Genomic DNA, 26,190 nt, shown 5'->3' with positions numbered 1-26,190 from the left:
GCCGTTATAATAGCAACAGTGGCGGAGTCCCGCCCACAAAGTTACTTGCACTTTGCGTTTTGATACTTGCGTTTCAGATCGTCAAAATATGGGGGCCAGACTTGATGTATTTGTTTGTTTGTGATGTTTAATATATTATATAATATACTGTATTGTATGTAATATATTCCCCATTATGTTAATAAAGATGACATACTGTACATTTTGGCCAAAACCCCATATTTGGTGTACGCATCAACATAGTTGAATGCATAACTAATCCCGTCTATAACATTCATTCATTATGCACTTTACTGAACATAATGAAATAATCCAATAATCATGGTCATAAGTATGTGAATAAAGCATTGTTAGATTGTCACATTTTGAGATTGAAAACACCTTTATTGTTTGTACTCCTTCTGACATTCACAGTTAGTTACAAAACAGTTGGCACATTGTATCCGTTGATATCATGCCAGGTGCAGGGGCAGAGAGTGAGGGTAAAGAGAAGGTGAGGGTGACTACACGCCATCTTTAGTAAAGGTTCTTCTGCACGTAGGAAGTGATATATTTGACAGCCAGCATGGTCTCCTCACAGGTGGGAGCAATCTGAGACACGGGTAGCAGGAAGCCGTAACGGCCAGTGTCACGCAGCTCAAACGTAAAGGAATACTTCACTCCCAGGTCATAGGCCCAGTCATCTGAACCTCCAGCAGCAGGATCTTTGAACAGATACAGGCATGGCATTTCAAAAAATGCTGACAGACTCAGACAGGTATGTCCCTGTACGTATGTCCTGAGGCAAGTAAGGTGAATTGCCTTGCCAAAGGACACAGCTTCATTTTTTGTTTTGCCGGGAATCGAACCGGCAACCTTCTGATTAATAGCCTGATTCCCTAACCGCTCAGCAAACCGCTCTGAAAATGTGCCCCCAAAAACTTAAATACCGTGAGATTTATATTTATTTAGGGGGAAATGGCTAATTCTAAATAAGTTTGCTGGAATTGTCAGTATATATTCAAAAATGTTTCTATATAATTTTACCTATATTTAAAATATATTCCACAATATATTGAACACATATCTGTACATATATTTAATGTATATCTTTCCATATAATTAGGATTCCCCCGTCAGGAATAGGCTATAAGGTGACTTACCCCTGAAGTAAAGTTTCACCTTGAAATATGAAAATATGACTGAATTAGAGCTGTTTGAGCTTGGACCAAATGTGACTATGATTGCCATAGGAGAAACGTCTTATTTTATTATTCAGTAACTGAACACTACAAAGTCTAGCTCTTGGAATGGCTCAATTGGATAACAGTTGGTGCTAGTAGTCGAAAGATTCTAGGTTCAACCCCAGGAATAGACATTATTATTTTTTTGACAAAACAGTTTCTAGTTTTCTGTGTCATCCCGGTGTAACTATCTATTATGTCAATTTTACAATATTTTGCCATTTTGAAGGAGGAATCCGCCATTGCTGCTATATTTTTTTACATATATTTAAAATATATTCTACCATATATTAAACATACATGTGACACTATATCTTCACATATATTACCAATACATTTTCCATATAAATCGGAATACATTATGGTGGTATTTATAGATATAAAATTGCATATAGTTTGGGATATATAAACACATATATTATATATTCATGTTGAATATGTTACAATGTATTGTACAATATGAATATTAAATCCCATATATGGACATATGTTGCCTAATATATCACATTATATTTTCCAGTATACTGCAATATATTTTCCTTCCGTAACTGTCAGAATCCAGAGTAGAAAACGCTGTCACTCACAGATGGTGGCAGCACCAGGGCCACTGGTGTAGCGGGTACCATGTAAACTACGCAGGGCCTCGGAGGCTCCCTCAGCCACACTCATCTAGAGGGAGAGAGAGAGAGAGAGAGAGAGAGAGAGAGTAGTTTGGAAATGACTCAGAAGTGAAAGATATTCTTGACTAAGGACTAACCACATAATTTAAAAAGAGTTTTCATTCTGTTTGACACGTTTTGATTTTCACAGCATTAATAAGAATAATCTATGCATTTTCCAAATAATTTATTTAAAGCAGTGCGTCTAGGGCAGTGGTTCTCAAAGTGGGGTCCCCGGACCCCTAGGGGTCAGCAAACCATAGCCAAGGAGTCCGCTAAATAGTTTGCCATTAAATTATAACATTGGAAAATTGTGCTGGATCATTCAAAAGTCAAACATGTATTACAATCTACAGATGGGGACCATTTGCACCAATAAAACAAGCATATTGTGTCCAACAGGGTATGCTTAATGGGTGTTATTGAGTTATTTTAAACACCATTATTATTAGCAACAATAGACAGTGTACCATGTGCCTTTATATGTAAACAAACATTTACAGCATAGTCTACATTGTTAGTTTGTCTACAGAAAGTCAGATGTTACATTTGTCAATGGGCAAGAGGGCAATTGTAACTGGATGTGGGGCCTACTGAATACTTATACTATCTACTATTGCTACCTAAACTATAGCTGTACTCATTGATTGCAGTTTCCAGTTTCATCAGCCAGTTTGTTGTTTTGTATTCTGATGGTCATGCATGATAAGCAGATGCCAGCATTTATATGTGTGCCTTTACATCAATTATATTTAATTGTTTATTAAGAAAAAAATTATCTAGAAATAAAAGGCCTTTGCCATTGCTTGTTATTGACTTTTTTCAAGTTTACATTGATCAGTAACTTAAATAAAGGCTGAACCTGCATTCATAAATATGTCTCAGAATGTAGATCATTAAAAGGAATGCACATATCCTTATCAAGGTAGAGGGAGAACTTCAATTAGAATATGTTGAAGATCGGTGACCTTTCTTTCCTGTGTGTTTTATGATTATATGTATGGTTATGTTTGCCCTCCGTTACTTTGCCTCCCCAGTTTCCCTCAAAGTTCACGATGCGAGGTTACTGACCAGCTCGCTGTGGTGCTCTGCCAGCTGGAAGGTGTAGGAGTATGGGAAGAGCAGCAGTTGAGAGTAGGAGTGGATGGTGAGATAGGCCTTGATGATGGACTTGTTTTTGCGGATGAAATCAGCCACGTTCTTGACCTCAATCTCAGACTCTGGCTTGGAGCCGCAGAAGGTATCGCTGCAGGGGTTGCTGGATGCTCCAGTAGCTAATTTGACATTTTATGTGAGACCTTAAATTAAAGATCTTGGGTAATCTAAAAAAGTGATCTGAGCATAATCCAAAATATGGAAAAACAAAATTGCTCACTTAAAGAAAAACATAATTTTTGTAAGGAGTCATTGGTTCATGTTACATGCTTTGACAGCTCTTTGTAAAGTACCTACTTTTGTATCTCAGACATAGTTTTGACAAATTAGTTTTTTCTCCCTTCTACTTACTACACCAGCCAGCGTTCCAGTTCCTGTTGGGGTCAGTGCCATAACAGCTGGATCCAGATGACCTGGAGCGGGTCTTCCTCCACATCCTGTCCTGTTGGTTCAAAAACACACATCTTCTCAATAAAAACTTACAACAAAGATGAGTCATTTAGCCGTGACCTATTAATTTTGTTGATTTTTTTTCTCCATGTAATTAGTAAATTTGGACTTCAGCTATTCTATAAAATCAAACATTGGGACAGAGCTTTTCTGTTCAGAAGCTACCAGTTTCTGAACAGACAGACTGCAGTCTGTCTCTACCTTCTCCACATTCCACTTACAGGTACATGTAGATAATGTAATGGAAACATACTTTCTTGTGAGTGTAGTCATATCCATCAATGTTGAATACGGGAAGAACAAAGACATCCATCTGGTTGAGCAGGCTCGTCATTTGAGTGTCACTGCCATAGGTGGACAAAGCCTGCAAATCACAGGAAAAAACATGAATACTTAACTGCCACTTTGTTCAACTGTTTATATCATTTAATCTATAGTTTGTATTATACTCATACTAATCTCACCTCCTTAACAAACCATTGGCAGAAGGCAGGGGAAATCCACTCCCTGGCGTGGATACCACAGTCAAGGAAGATAGAGGGCTTACTGGAGCTGGACTTTTTACCAATCTGGTTTGGGGGAGATTCATTGTTTGTTGATTGTTGTTGGTGCATCCAATATTATATATAATTGTATTTTATCTCACTATATAAAAGATGCAATGAACTCCACACAATAGTTTTTGTTTCCTTTGTGAGCATGTTTTTTGCAGTCTCAAAAATCATGTAGATCAATATGAATAAATGCAGAATGCTGAAACCTACGAAACTTGCAATGGTTACCTTAAGGAGGGTCATGGGACGTCCCTCATAGCTGTTTCCGATTACCTGCTTACTAACCAGGTCAGGATTGGAAGAGGCGATGGAGGAAATCCAAGCCTCAACCTGAATAACCAAGCAAGGAGAATTACATATCAAAAAGGGACAGTGGACAATAGAAAGCAATGAGAAATAGCATGGCATGTGGTTGTGTTTCTTACATTGTCTAAGGTATTATATTTGGTGTAACTATGGCTCCTGGGAGAAAGGTCCTTATTATCCGTCTGGGCATCAATAGTGGCCTGCAGATCCTCAATCATGACCCTGAAAGCACGCATGGGGCATCCCGATCACTTTAGTCTGACATAACTTTCATAACATCATCATTTGTTATTTCCTGGAGAATTACAATACAAATGTAGTGGATGAATAGTTAAAAGAAGAGATGATTGTATAAAATGTTCACATGACAAAGTCATGTGAGTTATTCATTAAATGGGAAGTGTGTTTATATTATTATCAAGATATATGTAAGTAAATGAATAAGCCATACTCGTGCTCCATGCCACTCTGCTGCAGCATGGTGAACACCATGTCAGTGTGAGCAGCAGGGACATGGATGTCCACATTGATGTCAATGGTCACCAACTCAACACTTTCGGGCCTCCAGAAATCAACCTGCAGATGGCGCCACACACAAAGACTTAAACAGCAAAACTATTTTCAAACACTAATTATGATCTACTGGTTGTGCATACAGATCTGAGGAATGGCTTCTGGGAAAGCTCTATAGATGTGTCATAGATTGACATTTTGAAACTTAAAATTAATGTACGTTTTTGACAGTAAAAAAAGGGAAAGTATTAGCGGATGAAGCTTTTCAGTCAGAGACCCTTATTACATTTTTGTGAATTGGGTAACACATGGCTTGGGAAGAGGTGCCATCACCTGATGGCACACTTACACAGACACGGGTGGATATGGAACAAATTACTATAATGACCGGGGAAAGCCAGTCCAATTCCATCACCTTTAATGAACAATTTGAAGTCCTGCAGAGGTTGAGAATTACACTTCTAAACTAAGCGCAGACTGAATAGACAAGGTCTCATACCTCTATACTGCTGGCCAGCTCCTTAATGAGAATCACATGTTCGTCAAGCACAGGCTTCAGACGGAAGACTTTTTCCCTGATGAGGGAAGAACACAAAAGACAAAATCTCCCTAATTTTGTATTGCTGTATGATTAGTATTAGAATATGTTGAATATTTTAGATAAGACAAAATCACCAATTTAACATTAACCAACCATTTAACATGACTTTTTCATTATATGTTTTGTATATAATGTGTCAAATTCAAGTTAATTACTAAGTACGGACTAATTGAAGCAAAGATTTTTTTACCCATAGAAGCGAGTCACGTCAGCCAAGGCAACGGCCACCAAACCTAAAAGCAGAAGGACCTTCATGGTGTCTGTGTGACAAGACCTTACCAATGGACTGCTCTTATAACCCTTTGAGTCTCTCCTTCTCCACCAATCCAATGACTGTGGTCTACATGTCACGTTTAGCAGTGTTATCAGTGTCCCAAGTGATATCTACACCTGCTAAATTTAAGTGTTTCACAACTTTTGTTGTTTTTTATTTGTGTAGCTTTTAACAATAATTAACATTAATGTAGTACTTGGGTGAATCTTCAGTATTAGTCACAGGTCTCTGTGTCTAATCTTACACTCACTACCTCTGACCATAAATTAGTCAGATTCTCTGTGACGCAATGATGCAGGAAATGGATGATAAGCAAACACATGATACACAGTAATGACATGACTAGACTAAGTATATGTATTTTGGTATTTTATATTTGTATATATTTATGCTCATATTTTATTTCAAACATTAACTGCACATGTAATAGTAATATTGACAACACTTTACATCACCATCCCAAAATATTTATTTAAACAACATACTGACAAACGGACACAGAAACTGTTCAAGTGTTTGCGTTAAATGCTGTCTCGGCCTTGTACCTATCGTTATGCCGGTTCAAATATTTACAGTGTTCCATATGTCATCAAACTAGGGAAAAGACAAGACAAGAGTTGTAAATTAGCACTTGCTATAATCTTTATGTGCATTACATCGGCTGCAAACTTTGCTCTACAGCTATGTTTATCTGTATTGTCCCTGTCAAATTAATTTTATAAAATAAAAGTATGTGCACTCTCATATAATTAGCAGTATTTTCAATCATATTGTGTTACCATTTGTTTAATTACTATGTAACAAAAATCAAAACCTGCAAAAATGTATGAATTACATAGTTATATAACTCTGTGGCTATAATGCTGAGGTCCACAAGTTAGTGGTGGTGTGTGTAAGCAAAAAGTCAAAAAGTAAGTTGCCCTTTTGCCACTTATTTCCACCCATACCTTGTAACACCTTTCAATAAACGTTTTACCCATAATAACCTTTACAGCTGTAATTAGATACATTTTCTCATAATTAAATGTAATTCAATTCACTGCCCTTCATTTATTAGTAAATAGGAGTAATTTAAAGTCAACTCTGACCATTTTTTGCTAGTTAAGACATTTTCCACAATGCAATAATAATATCACAAGCAGCAAAACATATAGACAGTTGGTATTGGGACAATCAAACTTCATTTGTCATTGGGATTATGTGGAGTGCATTTTTTCACAGACAAGACAGAAAAATGTGCCTTTACATACATCACACTTCTACAGAGGACAACTCAAACAAGGTATCCTCTAACAAGTTGGTTTGGTAGGTAAAATAAGCCATAATAATCATCTAAATATTTGAGTATCCTTAAAATAACTCAGATATTGAATATTTCTCCCAGGCAGTATATTCCAGGTTGTGTTTACATGCAAGTTCCACGTTGTGTATAAATACAGACAGAAAGGGCTGTCCCCGCCTAAGATTTTCTTTGGTCGTCCAAGACTCGACTTAACACTTCTGAAAATCGACTAATCGAAATTTGAAACGTTTTTTTTATTTTTATATATGTCACAATGTTTTTAATCAAACCATTTTGTGTGATGTTTTACCTCACTGTTTTAAGAGATACTATGCAAGAAATACGTAAGAAGGGAGATTGACAACGAGACAAATATAAATGTACAAACATTTTCCCGATCTGACTTATTGTAGCTGCTGGACATTCCAGATTCAGCCTATAAAATAAGCTATTACTAATAATAAGCCTCATGTCACCAGTCCTGTTGTTACCGAATGCTGATATAATAAAAAATGTCTGATTGGTTATTATTTATTATCTATTACAATGTACTACAAATTAAAAATATTGTTTGCTAAACATGCAAATCAGCGCGCTATTCATGCCTGAAAAAGTGCAGCATTCGAACTTACTTAGAAGCCGAGAGGGGAACGGTGCAACAGAGAAAGATTATGTTGTCTTGGCCGGAGACGATAATATCATTCGATTTGGATGTGATTCAAATAATAGGCACATTCATTTTTCAACCCAGCGCGTGTTAGCATGATCGAAGTACGCCAACTTCTGGTTGCCAGGTGGTAGGCTACATCATATTCAACGTCGAACTATGAAAAAATAAACCGTTGTTGGCAGAGTTTGCATTCAACGTTTTTTGAGTCACCCGGTACATTGTAAGTGTACTGTAAATGAAATGCTGCAATACCACAGGTTTATTTGCCATTTTGCCTAATAACAACGACAAGGTAGGCGATGGCAGAGTTTGCAGTTCGGCAAGCAATTGTGCTCGTGCTGTGTGCAAAAAAACTAACAAAACAAAGCACAGATTAACGAAAGGGAAAACAATAACATGTTTTCTTTTAAATATTTATTATTTGAGTTGCTTTCTTTGTCTTAAATAATATAATCTACAATTTCTGTAGAACATTTCTTTAATTCGGCAATGGTAACACAAGCGGGAATCAGATCTCACGCTGCCATACGGCAGCTCGACTAAAAAAATCTTAGTCGACCAAGAGCATATCGACCAGAAAATCGACTAGTCCACTGAGTGGGGACAGCCCTAGAAATGACATTGAACTGTATTGAAGTCAAGTACTATAATGTAATGTAGGATGTCTGGACTGCCAAAGTTATTGTATTTCCGTCAATTACTTTCTGTTAAAACATAAACTCAAAAAATGTACAACTAGTTTCTTCCAGTGCTTGGTCATACATTTGGGGCTTTAAAAATGACAGTGTGTCCTCTCTATGATTCTCTGAAAACAAACGTAGATGAGCAGAATGAAAAAGGACAGCTGACACTCTCCCTGAATTTTCTTATTTCACATTTGCCATATTGGTCTTATTGGTCTTGGCTGTGAGGTTTAGTGTCTCAGAAGCATGGTAAGAGAGGGCACTCATCTTGGACGTGATGCTGGGGTGGGCTCCGGTGGTGGGTGCGGTGCAGCGCAGCAAACGTAGCAAACTCTTCCGGAAGTTGTTCCCCACAAAGCTGTAGAGGATGGGGTTGACGCAGCTGTTCAAGAAGGCTACACAGATGGTGAAGGGCATGGCTGTGTCGATGATGTCTAGTGTGGTGCAGTTCTCCAGCACCTTCAGCTGGGCCAGGACATCCATGAAGTGGAACACTTGATGGGGAGCCCAGCACAGGAAGAAAGCCAGCACCGCCGCCGCTAGCATCTGCAACACTTCGTCATCTCGTGAGCGCGTACTCCTCTGGATGCTCCTTGCCCCACGCAGTGCTCGTCCAATCAGGCAGTAGCAGGTAATGATGATGATAAAGGGGATAAGGAAGCCCAGCAGGCTCTTCATCAGGCTGATGGCCAATAGGAGGTGGCTGAGTCCTTGTGAAGCGGTGGGGCCGTTTGGGAGACGTCGGACACACACTGTGGTATTGGAGATCTGAATGATGTCACGCGTCAAAGCCGTGGGAACACTGAGCAGGAAGGCAAATAGCCAGATCAGCACACAGGTAATACGGGCATAGACTACTGTACGGTGTTGACGAGAGCCCACTGGGTGTACGATGGCGAGGTAGCGGTCAATACTGAGGGCAGTGAGGAAGAAAATACTAGTGTAGAGATTAAATATGACCAAGCCAGCACTAGCCTGACAAAGGAAGCCTCCGAAGGGCCAGTGGTAGCCTGTGGCAGTAAAGGTGGCCCACATAGGCAGTGTCATGAGGAAAGTGAGGTCAGATATCGCCAGGTTGAGAACAAAAACATTAGCAACAGTCTTCAACTTCATGTAGCGGTAGATAACTGCCACCACCATGCTGTTTCCCACAACGCCAATGACGAAGTTACAGCCGTAGACAACAGGGATGAGGGTGAAGATAAAATCATGCCTCCCGGACATGATGCAGTTCAACTGAATGTCTTCCATCACTCCCCATGTTATGTTCTCCATTTTCCCTTTTTGTTTTTTACTGGTCTTGGGATGCTCAAATGGGTTGGTGGCCCCGTCAAAAGGATGCGTCTAGGTGTGTATCACTTGGCTTTGGAGCGAGGGGGCCTCTGTGGCAATTCCTATAAAAGATACACACAAAAAGTGTCACAGACAGTCTAGTGGAAGAGCAGTCATCACCACAGACATGGCCCATAAACGCTAATCTACATGAGCGGCCATGAAAGCGTTCTACCCTTCACCAGCTCATTAAAGACCTGCACATTAAGCTCGTCCCAAAGCTTTATGTTTTTTCAATAAAACAAGATGCCATCAAAAAACAGATGTTGTATGTAATTCAATATTCCATAAACGCTCCTTTTGAAACATCATTACACAGACAGTCTGGATTTTAAGATGTCTCTTGGCTAATGAAAGGCAACAGTTAAACTGTACAATGTTTATCAAATGGCCCGTCCATCTGGATGGACAATCGGTACCCGGAAGGAGTGTGTTTATGTTGTGTGTTACAACCTGTGTTAATGAAGACTGCATGCCAATGTGTGCGCTCTGGATAACAACGCCATTAAACACCGAGATACCATGGTCGGGGATGTAGTGTAGAGAAAAGGAAGGAGGGTAGAAAAAAAGAGAGAGAGATAGAGAGAGCTATAGTTGCTTGAGTTACTGTGAAGACATGTCACGTTTCAAAGCACACTGTGCCGAAATACCCAGCATGAGAATTTCTAATCAGCACACACCTAAACAAACAGGACAGCAGGGTACCAGCTCTGTGGAAACTTCTCTGTGACAAAGTCAAACCTGTGTTCTGTGGAAAATTTGCCAGAGGCTTTGTTATTAAGTTCAGAACATAAAATGGAGATAAAAATTAATTCAATTCCTTCCTTGAAAGTGTTTATTTTTAATGGCGGAGCTTGAAATGTGCATCATTAGCATTTGCTGATGTAGTAATGAATAAAAGCTTGAGGAATTCTATAACTCTACTACTAAAAGGTCTAAACCACTTATATTTGAATGAAAGTATCTTACTTAACTGAGAAGAAATAGAAAATTATAACTTTTTTATTATAGGGCGTGATTTAATATTTAAAAACAACATTAAAACAAAATCCTCAGATGCCTTCGATTTTTTAACATTGTTTGCAATACAGCTGTATTGTGTGAAACATTAAGATGATGTCTACAGTACATGCCACAAAATCACAATGTAAACTTATTTTTATAATTGTTTTTTCTTTCTCTGAAATACATACATATTGACAACTAGGTTGAAGGATAATAAGTTATAACTTCATGTAGAAAGTAAAATTCACAAGTAATGACATACATTTTGGGTTTTCAACCCATCATTACAAGATCTTTTTTTTTGTCATTTTATTTTTACATGCAATTAAAGCTCCTTTCAATATTTTATCTATACATCAAGCTTCTTACATTTTCTCTTGCTTTACGGTTGTTGCAATCTTTAGAAAACAGTCCTGAATAAAAGCAAGAAACAATATCAGTTACAGATGTGGGTTTTGTTGTGAACAGAGGATGTCAGAGTGCCAAGGGCAACAGAATAATGAAATATCTGTGAGAGCCCTATACAGACCCAGTGTGATAAAGCACAGACACAGATGTCACCACTTTTCAGAACGTTTTCATTTGTTAATGATTAACTGATGGTTAATGAACAGTAAATGACTGTAGATGCATGACAGTGCATTCATGCATTTCAGTTTCATATTAAGTATGAGAACTGTTAAAATATTAAACATATTAAAAAATGATGTTCAATATTTTAGAATTCTGCACTCATTCTAGAGTAGAGTACTTAGAACTTAACAGGTTGTTAAACATTCAGAAAAGTCAACACAGGGATTGGCTGTGGTCACATCCACTGTATTTCGATGAGCAACACTTGACAAAACATTCGATGCAGGACTGATCTTATGTTCCCTAAAGTAGTTGGTTTTTATACTGTATAGATACAAGAAACAGTGGCTATCCTACTATATGCTAGGGAAAGCTGGTAATAAACGCAGCTGACCAAAGACAGGAAGCCACTCAAAAGCAGCAGATGACTTTATGTCACCCTTGCCCAATGAGCCGAGGTTGGGAAGGCACATTACAGAACGGTGGTTGTAAAGCCTAGGTGACCGCAGACAGGAAGGCAAACAACCACTCGACAGTGCTTGTCAGCCCTTCCACACGGCCTTACCATAATGGAGTATTAGGAGCAAGAGAGAAAGAAGGATAGAAAGAGTAAATTACACAAAAAGGACATAACATTTAAATGTATTCATTTAGCAGACGCTTTTATCCAAAGCGACTTCCAAGAGAGAGCTTTACAAAGTGCATAGGTCACTGATAATAACAACAAGAGAGCCCCCAAAACATGAAGCACACATTGGGAGCAACCAAAAATAAGTGCCAAAAGGAAGAACCATGAGAGCATGTAGTAAAGCAAGTTACAATTAAACAACATGAATCGCTATAAGTGTCAGTGTACCTGTAGAAAAGCAAGCAACAGTAAAAAAACAAGTCCTTAACTCCCCAAAAACCTCAACAACATGAATGACTATCAACTTGTCTTCTGAAATTCCATTCTCAAAATATATTGAAGGTCTTTACTAAGCTAAACTAACAGGTTCCCATCAGCAAAACCAGTCTTCCCAGAGCTTCTGAAGTGTCCACCATTAGCACCACCATCTGGTAGACTGTAGAGTAGAGCAGCTAAATTGTGCACCTAATGAAGTGAATGATTCATATCCCATTGCATACAATTCATCTTGCTTAAACACTGACAAAGTACCTCAGCAGTGTCCCTCTATAAACCTACAACCATTATGCTTTCCGTTTTTCTCAAATTTTCCCCTACTTTTGAACATCAACAATATTGATGACTTATAGCTCAATTGGATAGCTCATTTGTCTGAGAGAAACTTTGCCAGAATGATATTGGTATGACAATACGTATTTCTGTTTAGAGAACAAAGCTTTATGTAGCTTGTCACAAAAATGTTTTCGCCTAGAAAGTGCAATGTTATTTCCGGCTTGATAAAACCAAACGTTCGTTAAGAAGCTCTTATCGCTTAGATAGAACGCTCCTAAGAAGCTCTTAGCGTTAAGAGGTTCTTAACGAATCTGGGAAACCCGGCCATTGTCATTGTGATGACATGGATTGATTTCAAATTTTCCGATAGTACAATGTTTGTTATGAAGGTAATTTCATCACACTTCACACATTACCCAATGCATATCCCATACCACACCCCAACTTGTTAGATATACAGAAAAAAAGCTCTGGGCTGAGAAAAAGTCCCTTTTAAATTAACATACGTTTTTAAAAGTCTGTAAAATAACATTAAAAAACATTTTTTTCTAGACTTACTTTCTCAATGTGAGAATTTACAAAGAACTGAATGGGTGTGAAATTGGTAAATAGATAATGGTGACCGAAAAGTGTGCATAAAAGTCCTGACTGTGGAATGCAAAAACATCCCACACTCTGAAGTCTGTCAGCGGAGGGAGGGAAACTGTGACCAATCACTGTCCGCAACTTCTAATTGTCTCAATATACCTCCCCAATCCCTCTACCAATTATTCCCATTTTTCTTATCCCCCATGGCTTCTGTGTCTTTACATCTACATACTTGTATCAACATCACTTAGACAGTTGAATAACAGACCACCTTACATCTATCAGCATTAGCAGCATGTTGGCTATTTGTCTTTATATTTATATGAAATTATCTGTCTCCCCTTTACCAAGCCGTACTGTATACAATTCTTCCCCCCTGGTAATATAGTTCACATACTGCAGGATGTTCCCATTTATAGACACACAGCAGGATTATTTCTTTAGGAAACACCCTCCCTGACCATGCAAGACTTTCACATGACCTCCATACCAACAGGTGGCGTAAAAGAAACAAAACAAAGAAAAGAAATATGCTACTTATTTTGACATGAAACATATTCCGAAAATTCTGCCATGAATGTATTTATCTCGTTAGTCTGACCTGTTATTACTTGAGTACAAGTGACAGTTTAGCATTTTTGTTGAAAGCTAAACACAGTACTAAACTTCAAGAACAAAAAAGCATGTACATAAAAGTAGTTCATTCATGAAGCCAAATATATATTCAATATCATATAGTAGCAGATAGAATACTTTAACAAAAGTCAGTTCTTACCTGTGGTTATGATTCAGAAGGCAGAAACTATGTTGGAATAGGAGGGAGTGAGAGGACAGACACCACCTTAGTGTGACAGTGATGACTGCCCCTGATACGACTGTGCTGGGGGAGTAAGATGAGCAGTGATACTTGCTGACACACAAACCCAGCACTCACCCACAAAAACAAACACACACACAATAGAAACAGTTGTAAACAGACGCATACACAGGACACAGACCCCCCGCCCCCCGGCCAACCCCCATCCCATACTGGTCAAACAACCAGCCCTCCCCTCTATCATTCTCTATTCCTCAACCCCCCCCCCCCCTCTCTCTGGTAGTGGACTGGGGTGTGGTTACTCCCTTGTCCTAAACCTTCCTCTTGACTGTGAGAAAAACCAGGCTCATATTCAAACAAGCTGAAACACTATTTATAGCTATGCCTTTGTCATGTTCTTGGCTTGGATGGGTCTGAGAGTGGAAGCTGAAGAGGTTATTACATATGTGCGCTTGCCACCTCTTCCCAACACTAAACTTCTCACAGTGTTCGATTTTACTAACTTTTAATATTATTTAAATGGAAGTGTTAACACAGGAAACACACAATTTTCATTAAAATGCACATGAGATAATTTTCAGTGGAAAGATTATTCTTCCATGAGCCACAATTAAGTCAAAAGAATTCAATCAGTCAATGCTGTAATTGAATCAGACCAGTATGATTAAAGTTATTGGATCTAAAAAAAAAAGGAACCAAAATCAATTAAATCTGACTGTGCTTGATAAAAAATGTAATTGTCCTGATTGCTAACGCGAAACTATTTTTCTATTTAATTTAATCTTAATAGGGACAGATTACAAACAGAAAATCTTCATTTTAACACTGCTTATCTGATCCACCTTTGAGTTAGAAGATGACAGACTGACAGACTGTCGACTGACAGACTGTCATCTCTTGAACTCCCTTTGCTATCAGTGTCCACAATGTCCACAGCCAAGAGAGATCCGTCACCTGTCACCCAAAGCAAGTGAGAAAAGAAAATGAAAAACAATCAGAGTACTAAGTGGACAGCCAAGTTTGTTAGGTTTTTCCCCGGTTGGGTGTGATGTTTCATTGAAGGACTGTCACTTTTTACAAAGCCCTGGTCACATCCACCTAGCTTGGAGACTGCAGAGGTCAACCCAGGTTGTATGTCACTGGTGCTGAGTCACTATCTTGGTTCGAACATGTACATTCCTTTCCCCCTAACGCATACACCCTTTTGATCATCACCAAAAGGAGAGTGCAGAGAAAGGAGGGCATCATATACAAGAAAGGATTGTAACAAGGATGCCATTCACACCTCTGGACAGAGTTTTTGACATGGTTCACTAAATACTTCAGTTACCTTAAAAGATTATTTGGACCAGCCTACTAAGGTGCTTGCCCCTCTCCATGTTCAAAGGAAATGTTACCCATCAATAACTAAGAATCTTTTAAACTTCACAAACAATACATACCAACAATCCAAAAGGAGGTGAAAAAAACTCAATCTGCATCAGATCCATCCGTTTCCTTAAAAACAAACCTCATGATGGATACAGGATGTTATTTCCATACCCAATACAAAGACGTTGATTTATTCTGGAGCTTTCCACAAACATGGAACCAAAACAAATGACCTTGTTTCCAATCGAGTGCTGTAAGAAATAAATGTTTTGAGAGGAAATGTTGTCCTGTTATAATCACAGTTTGATGAACCTTTATGCCGGGGCCAGCACATTGCATTAATACACAAGCTTACTAGTCACTAAAACATCATACATCCAGGGAGAAATGAATCACAGATGGTCGATCCTATCACAGCTAATGATGCTACCATTTGTAGCATGAAACTTGGTAAATGATTACTGTGTAAGGTTTATTCATGAAATGGGCTTGATAGCTTTATGGCATAAAAGTTAGTGTTGGTTAAAGACATCTGCCCATCCTCATTCAAGGCCAACACATTTTCTGAAACATGGTATGTTCCATGATATCCAACGTGGTGACTACTAGGTTTAGATGTATTTCACTCTCAAGTTGTTAGAGTTTCACCCATAACAACAGTACAAAACATGCATTCTGTTTTCATATGTATTCAGGTGACATCTCTTTTGTAATTGTGCATTTTAACTTAAAGGCAGGGTGGGTAATGTTGTTGAAAGCCTTTTTGTCATATTTGCTGAAATAGATTATCACATCCTGATAGCAACTACTACATCTAAAGGTTTGACAGTAAACTGAAATCAATCCGGTATCCGTGGGCATTGCAGGATTGTAATAAACACAACCAACAATCATCAAGGTCGAACAGGCATTAATGGTTGGATGGCATTTGGACCAAATGCAATGATTGGACAGGCTACTTGTCTGTCTGTCTACCTTCATCCCGGCAATAGTCAGGCGTAGTCATGTGTTTTGGAGGAGTGACTTTTAAGGGAGGGGGTGGGATATTTTGTATGGATCCTTCCAAATTTGAGCTAAATTTGCAAGGTTCGCAAAACTTCCTATCCTGCCTTTAATTATGCTTTTTCTCAGGACTTTCTCACCCCTTGAAAATGGTGAGCAGAGCCACCGCAAACAAAATCACTCTTATACAATTAGTAGTCCTGTATTAGCACTAGCACAACAAGATGATCATACTTAATAATGACCATCACAATAGAGCACTTTGTAGCAAAGCTGAGAGGTATTGTATAGCTAATAGCACTAACTTTACATACAGACTTATAATGTTAGCAAAACCATCCACCTGGTTGATAAAAATGAGGCTTGGGGAGGGGTTACCAGTGCTGGGTTTAGTGGTAAGTAGAGAAAGGGGAAAGAGGGGTATGTTGAACGCATATCTTCTAATATTTGATAGCACATTTTTTAATCCAAGCTTGTTTCAGTGTTTGAATCTGTCATCGTCAAAACATAAGATCATTAACAAAGTATGGTTTTGCTGTACCCGAATTACCCAGACATATAGTTAATTCTACAATCAACCAATGACCTTTAACTTCTGGACTAGAGGCATACCTGAATATAGAATATCCATGCTTTATTATTAATCAATTATCTTACGCGAAGCCATGGAAGACAACTTTTCACTCTCCTCTCATTTGTATCAACATATCTACCTATACGGTTCCCTCACCAATTGTAAGTCTTAACATTATATATCAGCCTGATAATGGTCCATGGGGGAGACATGTACGATCACTTTGACTGGGCTTTTATTTTCTCTGTGTGCTGGTAAGTGTCAAGGACAACTCTAAGGTATCATCCCTCTGGCGTAATCAAGGCTCTGAAAATATTTCTTGCATCCCTCACACACAGAATGAAAGACAATGTTTGTTGCTTAACTGTTGTTGCATTAGGGACTCAAGTTTTGCAAGGCTTTTGTACATTTTTTGTACATTGTTTTTTACATGTTGATCCATTGGTAAATAACATTCTTATAATAATGGATCAAATGGATTTCATCCCAATTTTACAGGCTTTACCATGCTAACAGTTTTCAAAGATTCTCTATTCTTTTATCATGGTGAATATTAGAATGGCAATGATTTACAGTAAAGTGAGGCTATGGGGCAATATGTTGGCAGAGCAAAGTAGGAAGTGAGCAGGCAGAGGCGGGGGAAAGGAAAGGGGGGTTTGACCTTTCCTAATGGACCATACTCTTGAACGTCAAGGAAACTGTTGACCTTAAGGGCATAGAACTTTGCAACCACCACACTCCCGTTAAACAGGGTGAATTAACTGATATGTCTAACTCAACAAATCTTTTACACAAACAGGAAATGCTCCCCAGTTTTAGAGATAAGCGCTGGAAAGGACACAAGCAACCTCTGAGTGTCACATTGTTTAGGTTTGGGCTCCCCCAAGGTTGGACCTAAGATTCACATAAAAGGAGGGATGGAAACAAATTTGAATGGTTATTAGGGATGTAGGTTATATGTTTCCTAGAGTATTCTTAGTGTGGGATTTGTGTAATGTATCAGGTTTTTAACATGAACAGTATTTGATACTGAAATACTGAAATGAGACTGCTTCAAAACATATTGAAATATTTAATAAACTAGATAACTTCTAGATTAGAGTAGTTTTCTGAAACATCAAAATTCTGCAAACACATTTTCTGGGCTTTTCTACTATTTCATTATGCCCAGGGGACAACTTAAAGAACAGATACAATTTGATGATGGGTTAAAGTTAATGCTGCCCGCAAGGCACAAGCCATGATGTTTTGTTTTCAAGGGTGTCTGTTGTTATTCAGTGCATTTTCCGTTATTGGTTAAACAAACCTTTAAAGGGGTAAATCTGATCAAAGCTTTCAGAACCAGAGTAATTTTCTTTTGTTGCTTTATACATACTGAATATTATATTGTTATTGGTTATTGTGAAATTGTGTGTGTTTGTGTTGGATTATCAGACAGGCCTGGAACCTGTTCTTCTCTTGGTCCCTGCAAGACTCTCCCTGTGTAAACTGCATATGGAAAGCATTGAGCTTTCTCTCTGATCCATTACCATCTCACTTTTAAAGACAATCCAATCACCTCCCAAACATTCTTAACAACAGCAGATATTGGTACATTTCTAAGGGAATTTTATAACTAATTAACAAATAAAGAAAAACAGGTTGACAGTCTGACAGACATAACCCTTGTCTCAACCCCTTAGCATTGGTTCCTTAGGGGATTCTGACTCAACAGCCCAGTCTGGGTTGTTCGAGTCTACTCAACGTAGTACTGAAGTGTTCATTGGAACGTTGGCGCTTTTGCCTTTTGTTATTGTTTAGCAATGTTTTCATTTGAAATCTAATCTCCTGTGGATTATTGGGAACACAACTCAATGTATTTGAAAACTATGAGGTCTGGGAGGAGAATGGTGCGCTTGTCTAAAGCTTGGGCCTCTGAAAGACTTAATGCAAACAGTAGGTTTCCATAAACCTGAAAACCTATGCCACTTTATCTTCCCTCACTTTTGTTACTGATATCCGTTTCCTTGTCATGATGTTCCCTAGTTGTTTCCTCGTGTTCAGGGGCTATGAGTTCATCTTATCCCTGCAGGCAGTCAGGCTACTTTCCAAAGCCAGAGCTGCCAACTCTCACAGTTTTGCTGTGTGACACATGCATTTCAACCATTTCTCACACTCTCACGCCACACCTTGTATATCTCACGCTGAAAAGGCAATGCCTTAACTAACAAGTACCCAAGCAAACGTAAACAGTAACGGACGACGCGCAGGTTAACCGAGTGAGCATCAACAGCCATGTAAACTCGTCTTTGGGGGAACTCCCTAAACCTCAAATCTCACGCCAAGATTTTTTGAAAAGTTGGCAGCCCTGCAAATCTCTTAGAAAGCATCGTTTAGTTATTATTTTCAACATTTCCAAATAAGTTATATTCAGACAGTATAAACATACTTTATACTGCAACAGTCAGCAATCAGTGTGAAATTAGATTTGAATAGACAGGACTAAACAACGCAACATATTACATTAGCATAGAATAGGTACTTAACTACACTATTTTACTATACAGAACTGAACTCAATTCTGCACTACACTGCATATAATTTGCATTATCAATTCATATAATTATTGATTTATTAAGTAGGATAGTGTTGTGTTGTGAAATCGGCTAAATTCTACTCAGCAAGCTTTCAATCCTTTCCAGTTGATACTGAGCTTAGGGGATAGTGGAAAGTTAACATTCAAAGAGAGAAGTTCACCGTCATAAATTGGTCCATCTTGTTAGGTCAACAGACATACAACTTACATCAGTGGGCGTCTTGATCAGCACATTTTAGAAGAATGAAACTGTGTTCAGCATTCTTTGTGTGCAAAGAGAGGCCTACCCCCCAAATCCGAACTCTGGGTAACACTAGGCTTATGTAAACAAGGGGACCTGGGCTGACCACTATCTTACTGGAGAGGCCATAAAATGTAAAAAAATGTTAATCATATGGTCAAGCTTGGAGGGGTCAGAGAGCGCACACGCAAACACGTGCGCAAGGCTAATGAAAGGAGGGCCATGTGACAGTTGTATGACCCAAAGTCTGTGAAGAGCGGTTCTGTTTAAATAATGCTGAATAAACCGCAACCCACCAGAATGGAAGCTTTGTGTTTGAAAATCTGAGTATAAACCTTACTGGAATATATGCCGCACTTGATACGGGAACAATGATACCAAGCAATGCACGAATATAGGCAGTACAGCATGCTGTTGTGGAACGCACTTTGAAAACAAAAGTAAGTAAGTGCGTAATGTATGTTTTCTATTGCCCGGAAATTAACTAATATTTACCTTTGGACACGTGAGTTCTAAATATTTCCGAATATATTGTCCCCAAAGCGCAAGTTATTTTTCCGAAATGGTAGCTAGCTAGCAATGTAAATGTTGGTCATGTGACAATGACTATAATTAAATGTATAATGCAATATTGTCGACTAATAAAAACGAGACAAAATGTTATAACATTGTGCTTAATGTGTCTCATTTTAACGTTAGCTTTAGACGTTAGCTTTAAACGTTAGCCACTGGAGCTGAAACTGACTGAGAGTCTAAGACAAATGTGTGTCACTAGCGTGTGTGTTTGTTTGTGAGAGTGTAAAGTAGGTTACCATGTGTGACTCGTGTGTACTGTGTGTGTGCGTGTGTATTTGTTTGTATGAGAGAGTGTAAGTGGGTTCTTAGTTCCTACCTGACTTACTGCATAAGCATCCCTTGTTGGCCAAATACTGTAGCTAGTTTTGTCATTCACACAGCAATAACACTGAACTGAATTTGGTATCAACAACATGACTTTGAATAACTTAACCCTTGTGCTGCCTTCGGGTCACATGACCAAAAGGTTCATAACGAACCATTGTTGTGTTTACCCAATTTAACCCAATACAAAAGCAAATAAAAATAATTTTCTTTTAACCTTCGCAATGTGGGGGGTCTAGACGAAAACTAGACGAAAATAGTAATGGATAAGTCTGACTAACAGGGGCGGACTGGCCATCAGGGACACCGGGGGAATCCTCGGTGGGCCGACGTGGTTGGGATGGTCCAAAATACCAGCCCACTTCCATCACCAACCGGCCCTCCCTCTGACATTGCCGGCACTTCCAACCATATTACACAGCTTGAACACGTATAATTTGCTCAAGACCTTTAGTAGTCTAAAATCACTGACTGACTTTTATACTCCTCGCGATCTGTATTCACGCTCATGGTGTCTATTATTTTTTTGGGTCTTCTCAAATTTGTTCTTACGGACTTCGGAAGTTCAACGCAAGAAAAGATCCCCACCTTATTAATGAACGCCTGAAAATGGGTTCTTACATAGCCGAAGTGTTCTTAGCTGTGCAGATTGAGGATGAGGATTCTTAAATTGAACGCACGTTCTTGTGCACCTGGATTTGCCTACATACACACCCCGCCAGGGCATGCAACCGTAGTGACGTGTGCAGTCAGCCCTTAGCCCTTCTAACACTGAGCAGCCCCGTGGGGCACCTGGTGTTTTTTTTTAGGAATTGCATTTAACCCTTGTGCTGCCTTCGGGTCACATGACCCACAGGTTCACAGTGAACCATCGTTGTGTTTACCCAATTTTAGCCAAAAAAACTCGTCGTCGTCGTCGTCGTCATCTACCGCTTATCCGGGGATCGGGTCGCGGGGGCAACGACCTAAGCAGGGAGGCCCAGGCTTGGAGGCCCAAAAAAACTAACAAATAAAAAGCATTTTCTTTTAACTTTCGCCATGTGGAGGATCTGAGACAGCCCGACAGTTAAAAGAAAGTGCTTCACTTTGTTTTTGTATCCAGTAAAGTTGTCGCGATACGATGGTGGGTCACAATGACTATGGGTCAGAACAACCCGTAGATAACACAAGGGTTAAGAAAACTCTGGGCCATTTACAACTGTTATTTCGCGTTCTGAAATTCTGGTCTAAATTCAAAACAAATCCCAGATGAGAAAATGATCCGGGTACTCTTCGTTCTTTCATTTTTCAGTTTCAAAACCAAATCGGAAAAACAAACTTGTTTTTTGGTTTTTCTGTTAAAAAACCAGAACGGAAAAACTGGAAAAAATAACAATAGAAATCTACTTCCGTAGCGGTTTTACTGTTTCAAAACCAAAAGGGGAAAGGGAAAACAGAAAATCAAGGCATATAAATTCACTTAAAGTTTGGTTTTCCCCATAAATGCAATGCGCAGAAGTTTTTCAGCCCAAATCACCAAAGTCCTATCCTATTTACAACTACATGCTGCTGAAAAAAGGGTTGGTCGAGTTCAGCGAGAACTTCATCAGCCCTACAACAAGCAAAGATGACATGTAAGCAGCCTAACTTTGGCAAATTGATATTAATTTTTTGTTATTTAAATTGTGTCATTACATATGGATGCACTTAAGAACCAACAAATCAGCGTTAAGCATATTCCTCTTCTATTTAAAAGGTGTCGTAATCTAAATCCCATCCCCTACCATGCCGAATACATGGGCCATAAATTACACATGGACCAAAATGAAAAAATGTGCATGTTTGGGGCCACCCACATGGTTGCTGTAGATGGCTTCAGCAGCAGAATTGTGGCAAATGCAACCATGCCCATTACAAGTAATTCGATTATGAGGTGTACAGGTGTCTATGCAAAGCAAAAGTAATATTGTTTCTCTTAACAAAGGAGCACATAGGGATGATTGACGGCTATAGGGGTCAGATGGCTGAGCGGTTAGGGAATCAGGCTATTAATCAGAAGGTTGCTAGTTCGATTCCCAGCCGTGCCAAATGACGTTGTGTCCAAGGCACTTCACCCTACTTGCCTCGGGGAGAATGTCCCTGTACTTACTGTAAGTCACTCTAGATAAGAGCGTCTGCCTAATGACTAAATGCAAATGTAGCTATCACTCACCCCATTTCTGCTTTGTAGAACATTTGAGCCCTCCTTACCTGTCCATACGGACATGCTGCAGCGCTGCAGAGAATCTCACCTCTTCCCCTTTCTCCTCCATGTCACTATATCTAAACTCACATTACCCTTTATCCACAGGGGGTGTCTGCGGACATCACTTACACACAGTACCCCTCCGCAATTAGTAGGCACCCCTTTAGGCATTGGCCAGCTACTAAGCCAGGCATGCTTATTATCAACGCTAAAATGCTTTTTAGCACTCCCTATCAAGCACCGAATTAAAATTGTGTATTGTGAGTTTCATTATGAAATTAAATGTATCTTCAGTATGTCTGGTCTATGCATTGTATATCATTGAGTCTAATGCATTTAATGGATTTGTGTATGTCTGTTGCGCCAACTGGACATATTATATTAACATATACATTTGTTCCAGATGTGCAGTAGTCAACAATGGGATGTGGGACTAGGTGAGGGTCAACCATGGGAAGGAGTTTTACCTGTGCCTGTACATTTACGCATTTAGCAGACACTTTTATCCAAAGCGACTTCCAAGAGAGAGCTTTACAAGAGCATAGGTCACTGATCATAACAACGAGGTAGTCCCAAACACTGCAACCATTCAAAACATGAAGCATACATTGTGAAAAAAGTGCCAAAGGAAAGACCCATAAGAGCATGCAGTTATACAAGTTACAAATTAAAACAACATGAACCCCAAAAAGTGCAAGACTGTACCTGTAGAAGAACAATCAACAGTAAAATATTTCACAGCGAGTACAAGAGTTAACTTCGTTATAACTAACCTACAAGAGCAACAAGTCTCTCAATAAGAGTCATTGTGATCCTGGAGGAAACTAACATCAGGTCCAATCAAGCAAGCATTCCTAAGTGCCGTTGTACTCCCGGAACAAGTGCGTCTTGAGCCTTTTCTTGAAGGTGGGGAGACAGTCAGTGTCCCTGATGGAGGTGGGGAGCTGGTTCCACCATTGGGGGGCCAGGCAGGAGAAAACCTTGTGTTGGGACCGGACGGTCTTGAGCGGTGGGACCACCAGGCGGTTATCTGAAGAAGACCGCAGGTGACGGGTGGGGGAGTAAGGCTGCAGGAGAGACTTGATGTAGTCGGGTGCAGTCCCGTTCACTGCTCGGAAGGTCAGTACCAGGGTCTTGAATCTGATACGGGCGTTGTCTGGTAGACAGTGGAGAGAGATGAGGAGCGGGGTAACATGGGAGCGTCTGGGTAGATTGTAGACCAGGCGGGCCGCTGCGTTCTGAATCCTCTGAAGAGGGCGGGTTGCACATGCTGGGAGACCAGCGAGCAGCGAGTTGCAGTAGTCCAACTTGGAGAGGACCAGTGCTTGGACTAGCAACTGGGTGGAGTGCTCAGACAGGTATCTCCTGATCTTCCGGATGTTGTAGTGGGTGAATCTACATGACCGGGAGACTGCAGCAATGTGGGCCGTGAGGGAGAGCTCGTCATACATGGTAACCCCAAGGTTCCTGGCAGACAATGAAGGGGTCACCGTCGCTGATCCCAGGGTGATTGACAGATCGTGGGAGATGGAGGGTTTAGCCGGGATGATGAGAAGTTCTGTACATGTGTGGCCGACATGTGACGCCACCTAGTTGTAAGTCTAGGAACTCAATTGGTTCGTTCTGAGAGGGAGGAACCCGTTTGTTTGACCAAAGGAACAGTCGACAACCATGCCATATAAACTATTGTATTTTAATAAGTAAAAGGTATTTCCAAGATTTCGGAATGTCTAAAAGTGAGAATGTCTCCATCTAACAGCGTCACCCGTGTGGGCTGATTGGTAGCCTTGTCCGTAGGGCCTCACCCGTAGGTCTCCCTCCGTAATCCGGATCACTGTCTTTTTGTTCCACCGATTACCTCGGTTCCCGTCTCGTTCCCACAGCGTTGTCCGGGTGTGCCGACTGATAGTCACGTCCTTAGATCTCCCTCCGTCCTTGATTGTCCCGATCGGGTTCTCCGTGACTTTGTTGGTGGTCTAACCCTCCTGTTTCCCCGTGACTTCCTCGTTTTATAGGGCCAGGTAGCCCACCCCAATTGCTCTCCAATTGATCCATTCCCTTATTGTCAATCAGGCTTGGTGATTCCGGGGGTACAGGTCCACTGTCAAAAGAAAAGCAAAACAACCACACAGCAACCAAACAAAGCACACCACTGCAAACCAAATAATAACCCAGTTAACTAAATATACAAATACACCCTGTACCTCACTTTCAAGCCTGTGACATCCCCCCCGACTTTATCCTTGCCAGGCCCGGGCAAGCCAATCCTTAGTGTCCGTAACGTCCCGGTGGTAACCCCAGGTTGGCTCGGGCGGAGCGCCTAAGGCCTTCCCCTCTATCTGGGTCCCTTACTGGTAGGTGGTGTTCTGGTCCAACAACTTCAAGCCTTGGCACAAGACCATAAAATGGGGGCTGTGTCCCAGCCACATCTTAGGGGAAAGGTGCAGTGCCAAACAGCGGAGGGTTTATTTCTGCCTCACTCCTAGATGTTAGTTCCTGGTCCAGTGTATGGTGCACAGGAGTAGTGCAAACCTTAAGGGCATTTCTATGTTCCTTCTTTCCTCCCTCTTTCCGGTCTGACTTTGTAGACTACCCCAGTGTCGCCTACCAGACCAACTACCACACAAGGCTCTGGGTTCCACCAGCTATGCAACTTCCCTTGTCCTTGCCTATTCCTGTCCCGCACCCGCACCCACACCCACTCACCAGGTAGAATAGGGGCTGCCTGGGCCTTAAAATCATAATGGCGCTTTTCCCGAGAGGCTACCTCCGTCATCTTTTTACTGGCAATGTCATATGCCAGAGTCAACCTCTGATGGTGATCTCTGACCCATCCCGCTATGTCTTGTTTTGGGTATACGGGAGTCACTCCTAAACTTACATAGACTGGGAGTCGGATATGTCGGCCAAACATTAGGTATGAAGGGGCAAAACTAGTGGCACTGTGGGCAGTACTGTTGTAGGCTTGCAGCAGTTCAGGAGGTATTCTGGCCACCTAGTGTTCCGCTCCGCCTCCAAGGTCCTCAACATGTTCAACAGGGTCTGGTTCATTTTCTCTATCCTACCATTCCCAGCAGCATGATAAGGGGTGGTCCTACTCTTGGCAATACCGTACAAGTCACAAAGCTGTCTCATCAGACCAAATAGCCTTGACCATCGATCTGGCAGGCTGATCCCGCGTAGGTACAGCCCAGGCATAACGGGTGAACATGTCTATCATGACCAAGATGTTTTGGTAGGTATCATTTGGTCTACTCAACGAGAGAAAGTCAAGCGCAATCACTTCTAGAGGGTAGGATACTGGAATAGGGTCCAAGGGGGCTCTTGGCTCTGCCCCATCGTTCTGTAAGTTGCAGACTGCACAACCATCTTGGAATCCACATACCTCCTCCTCCATGCATGGCCAGAAGAAATGTTGCCGTAGGCGGGATAGGGTCC

At 40.3% G+C, this 26,190-nt stretch overlaps 2 protein-coding genes and 1 long non-coding RNA gene across 3 annotated transcripts; 1 reads left to right on the top strand and 2 right to left on the bottom strand.

Moving 5' to 3' along the window:
- Positions 1-363: 363 nt before the first annotated feature.
- Positions 364-5,754, bottom strand: cpb1 (carboxypeptidase B1 (tissue)). Its single transcript, XM_084703311.1, has 11 exons — positions 5,652-5,754; positions 5,360-5,435; positions 4,799-4,923; positions 4,467-4,569; positions 4,270-4,371; positions 3,952-4,056; positions 3,741-3,851; positions 3,389-3,479; positions 2,954-3,156; positions 1,808-1,892; positions 364-704 (listed from the first exon to the last, which is right to left on the bottom strand). Exons 1-11 carry the CDS (start codon positions 5,714-5,716, stop codon positions 517-519), a joined length of 1,254 nt encoding a protein of 417 aa, XP_084559437.1. The 5' UTR covers positions 5,717-5,754; the 3' UTR covers positions 364-516.
- LOC146275263 (uncharacterized) lies at positions 531-3,513 on the top strand. The gene is made up of 3 exons (XR_014766331.1): positions 531-757; positions 2,920-3,122; positions 3,397-3,513. It is a non-coding gene; the product is annotated as an uncharacterized LOC146275263 (long non-coding RNA).
- A 432-nt stretch (positions 5,755-6,186) lies between the features above and the next one.
- agtr1b (angiotensin II receptor, type 1b) lies at positions 6,187-13,954 on the bottom strand. Its single transcript, XM_084703086.1, has 2 exons — positions 13,824-13,954; positions 6,187-9,764 (listed from the first exon to the last, which is right to left on the bottom strand). The coding sequence occupies exon 2, from the start codon at positions 9,643-9,645 to the stop codon at positions 8,554-8,556; it is 1,092 nt and encodes a 363-aa protein (XP_084559212.1). The 5' UTR covers positions 9,646-9,764; positions 13,824-13,954; the 3' UTR covers positions 6,187-8,553.
- Between the last annotated feature and the right edge of the window lie 12,236 nt (positions 13,955-26,190).

This window comes from Hypomesus nipponensis, chromosome 8 (genome assembly GCF_054491055.1).
Source record: "Hypomesus nipponensis isolate SF chromosome 8, ASM5449105v1, whole genome shotgun sequence".
NCBI classification, from domain to species: domain Eukaryota; kingdom Metazoa; phylum Chordata; class Actinopteri; order Osmeriformes; family Osmeridae; genus Hypomesus; species Hypomesus nipponensis.
The sequence above is the reverse complement of the archived record's forward strand: the minus strand, read 5'-3'. Positions and strand labels throughout refer to the sequence as shown.

Bases quoted from the DNA above. Each gene is read 5' to 3' on its own strand.
- agtr1b (XM_084703086.1), bottom strand. From the start codon at position 9,645: ATGGAGAACATAACATGGGGAGTGATGGAAGACATTCAGTTGAACTGC.
- cpb1 (XM_084703311.1), bottom strand. From the start codon at position 5,716: ATGAAGGTCCTTCTGCTTTTAGGTTTGGTGGCCGTTGCCTTGGCTGAC. The intron at 3,480-3,740 runs GTATGTTTCCAT...TTGAACCAACAG, and splicing joins ATGACTACACTCACAAGAAA to GACAGGATGTGGAGGAAGAC. The intron at 705-1,807 runs GTGAGTGACAGC...ATCTGTTCAAAG, and splicing joins CCCTGGTGCTGCCACCATCT to ATCCTGCTGCTGGAGGTTCA.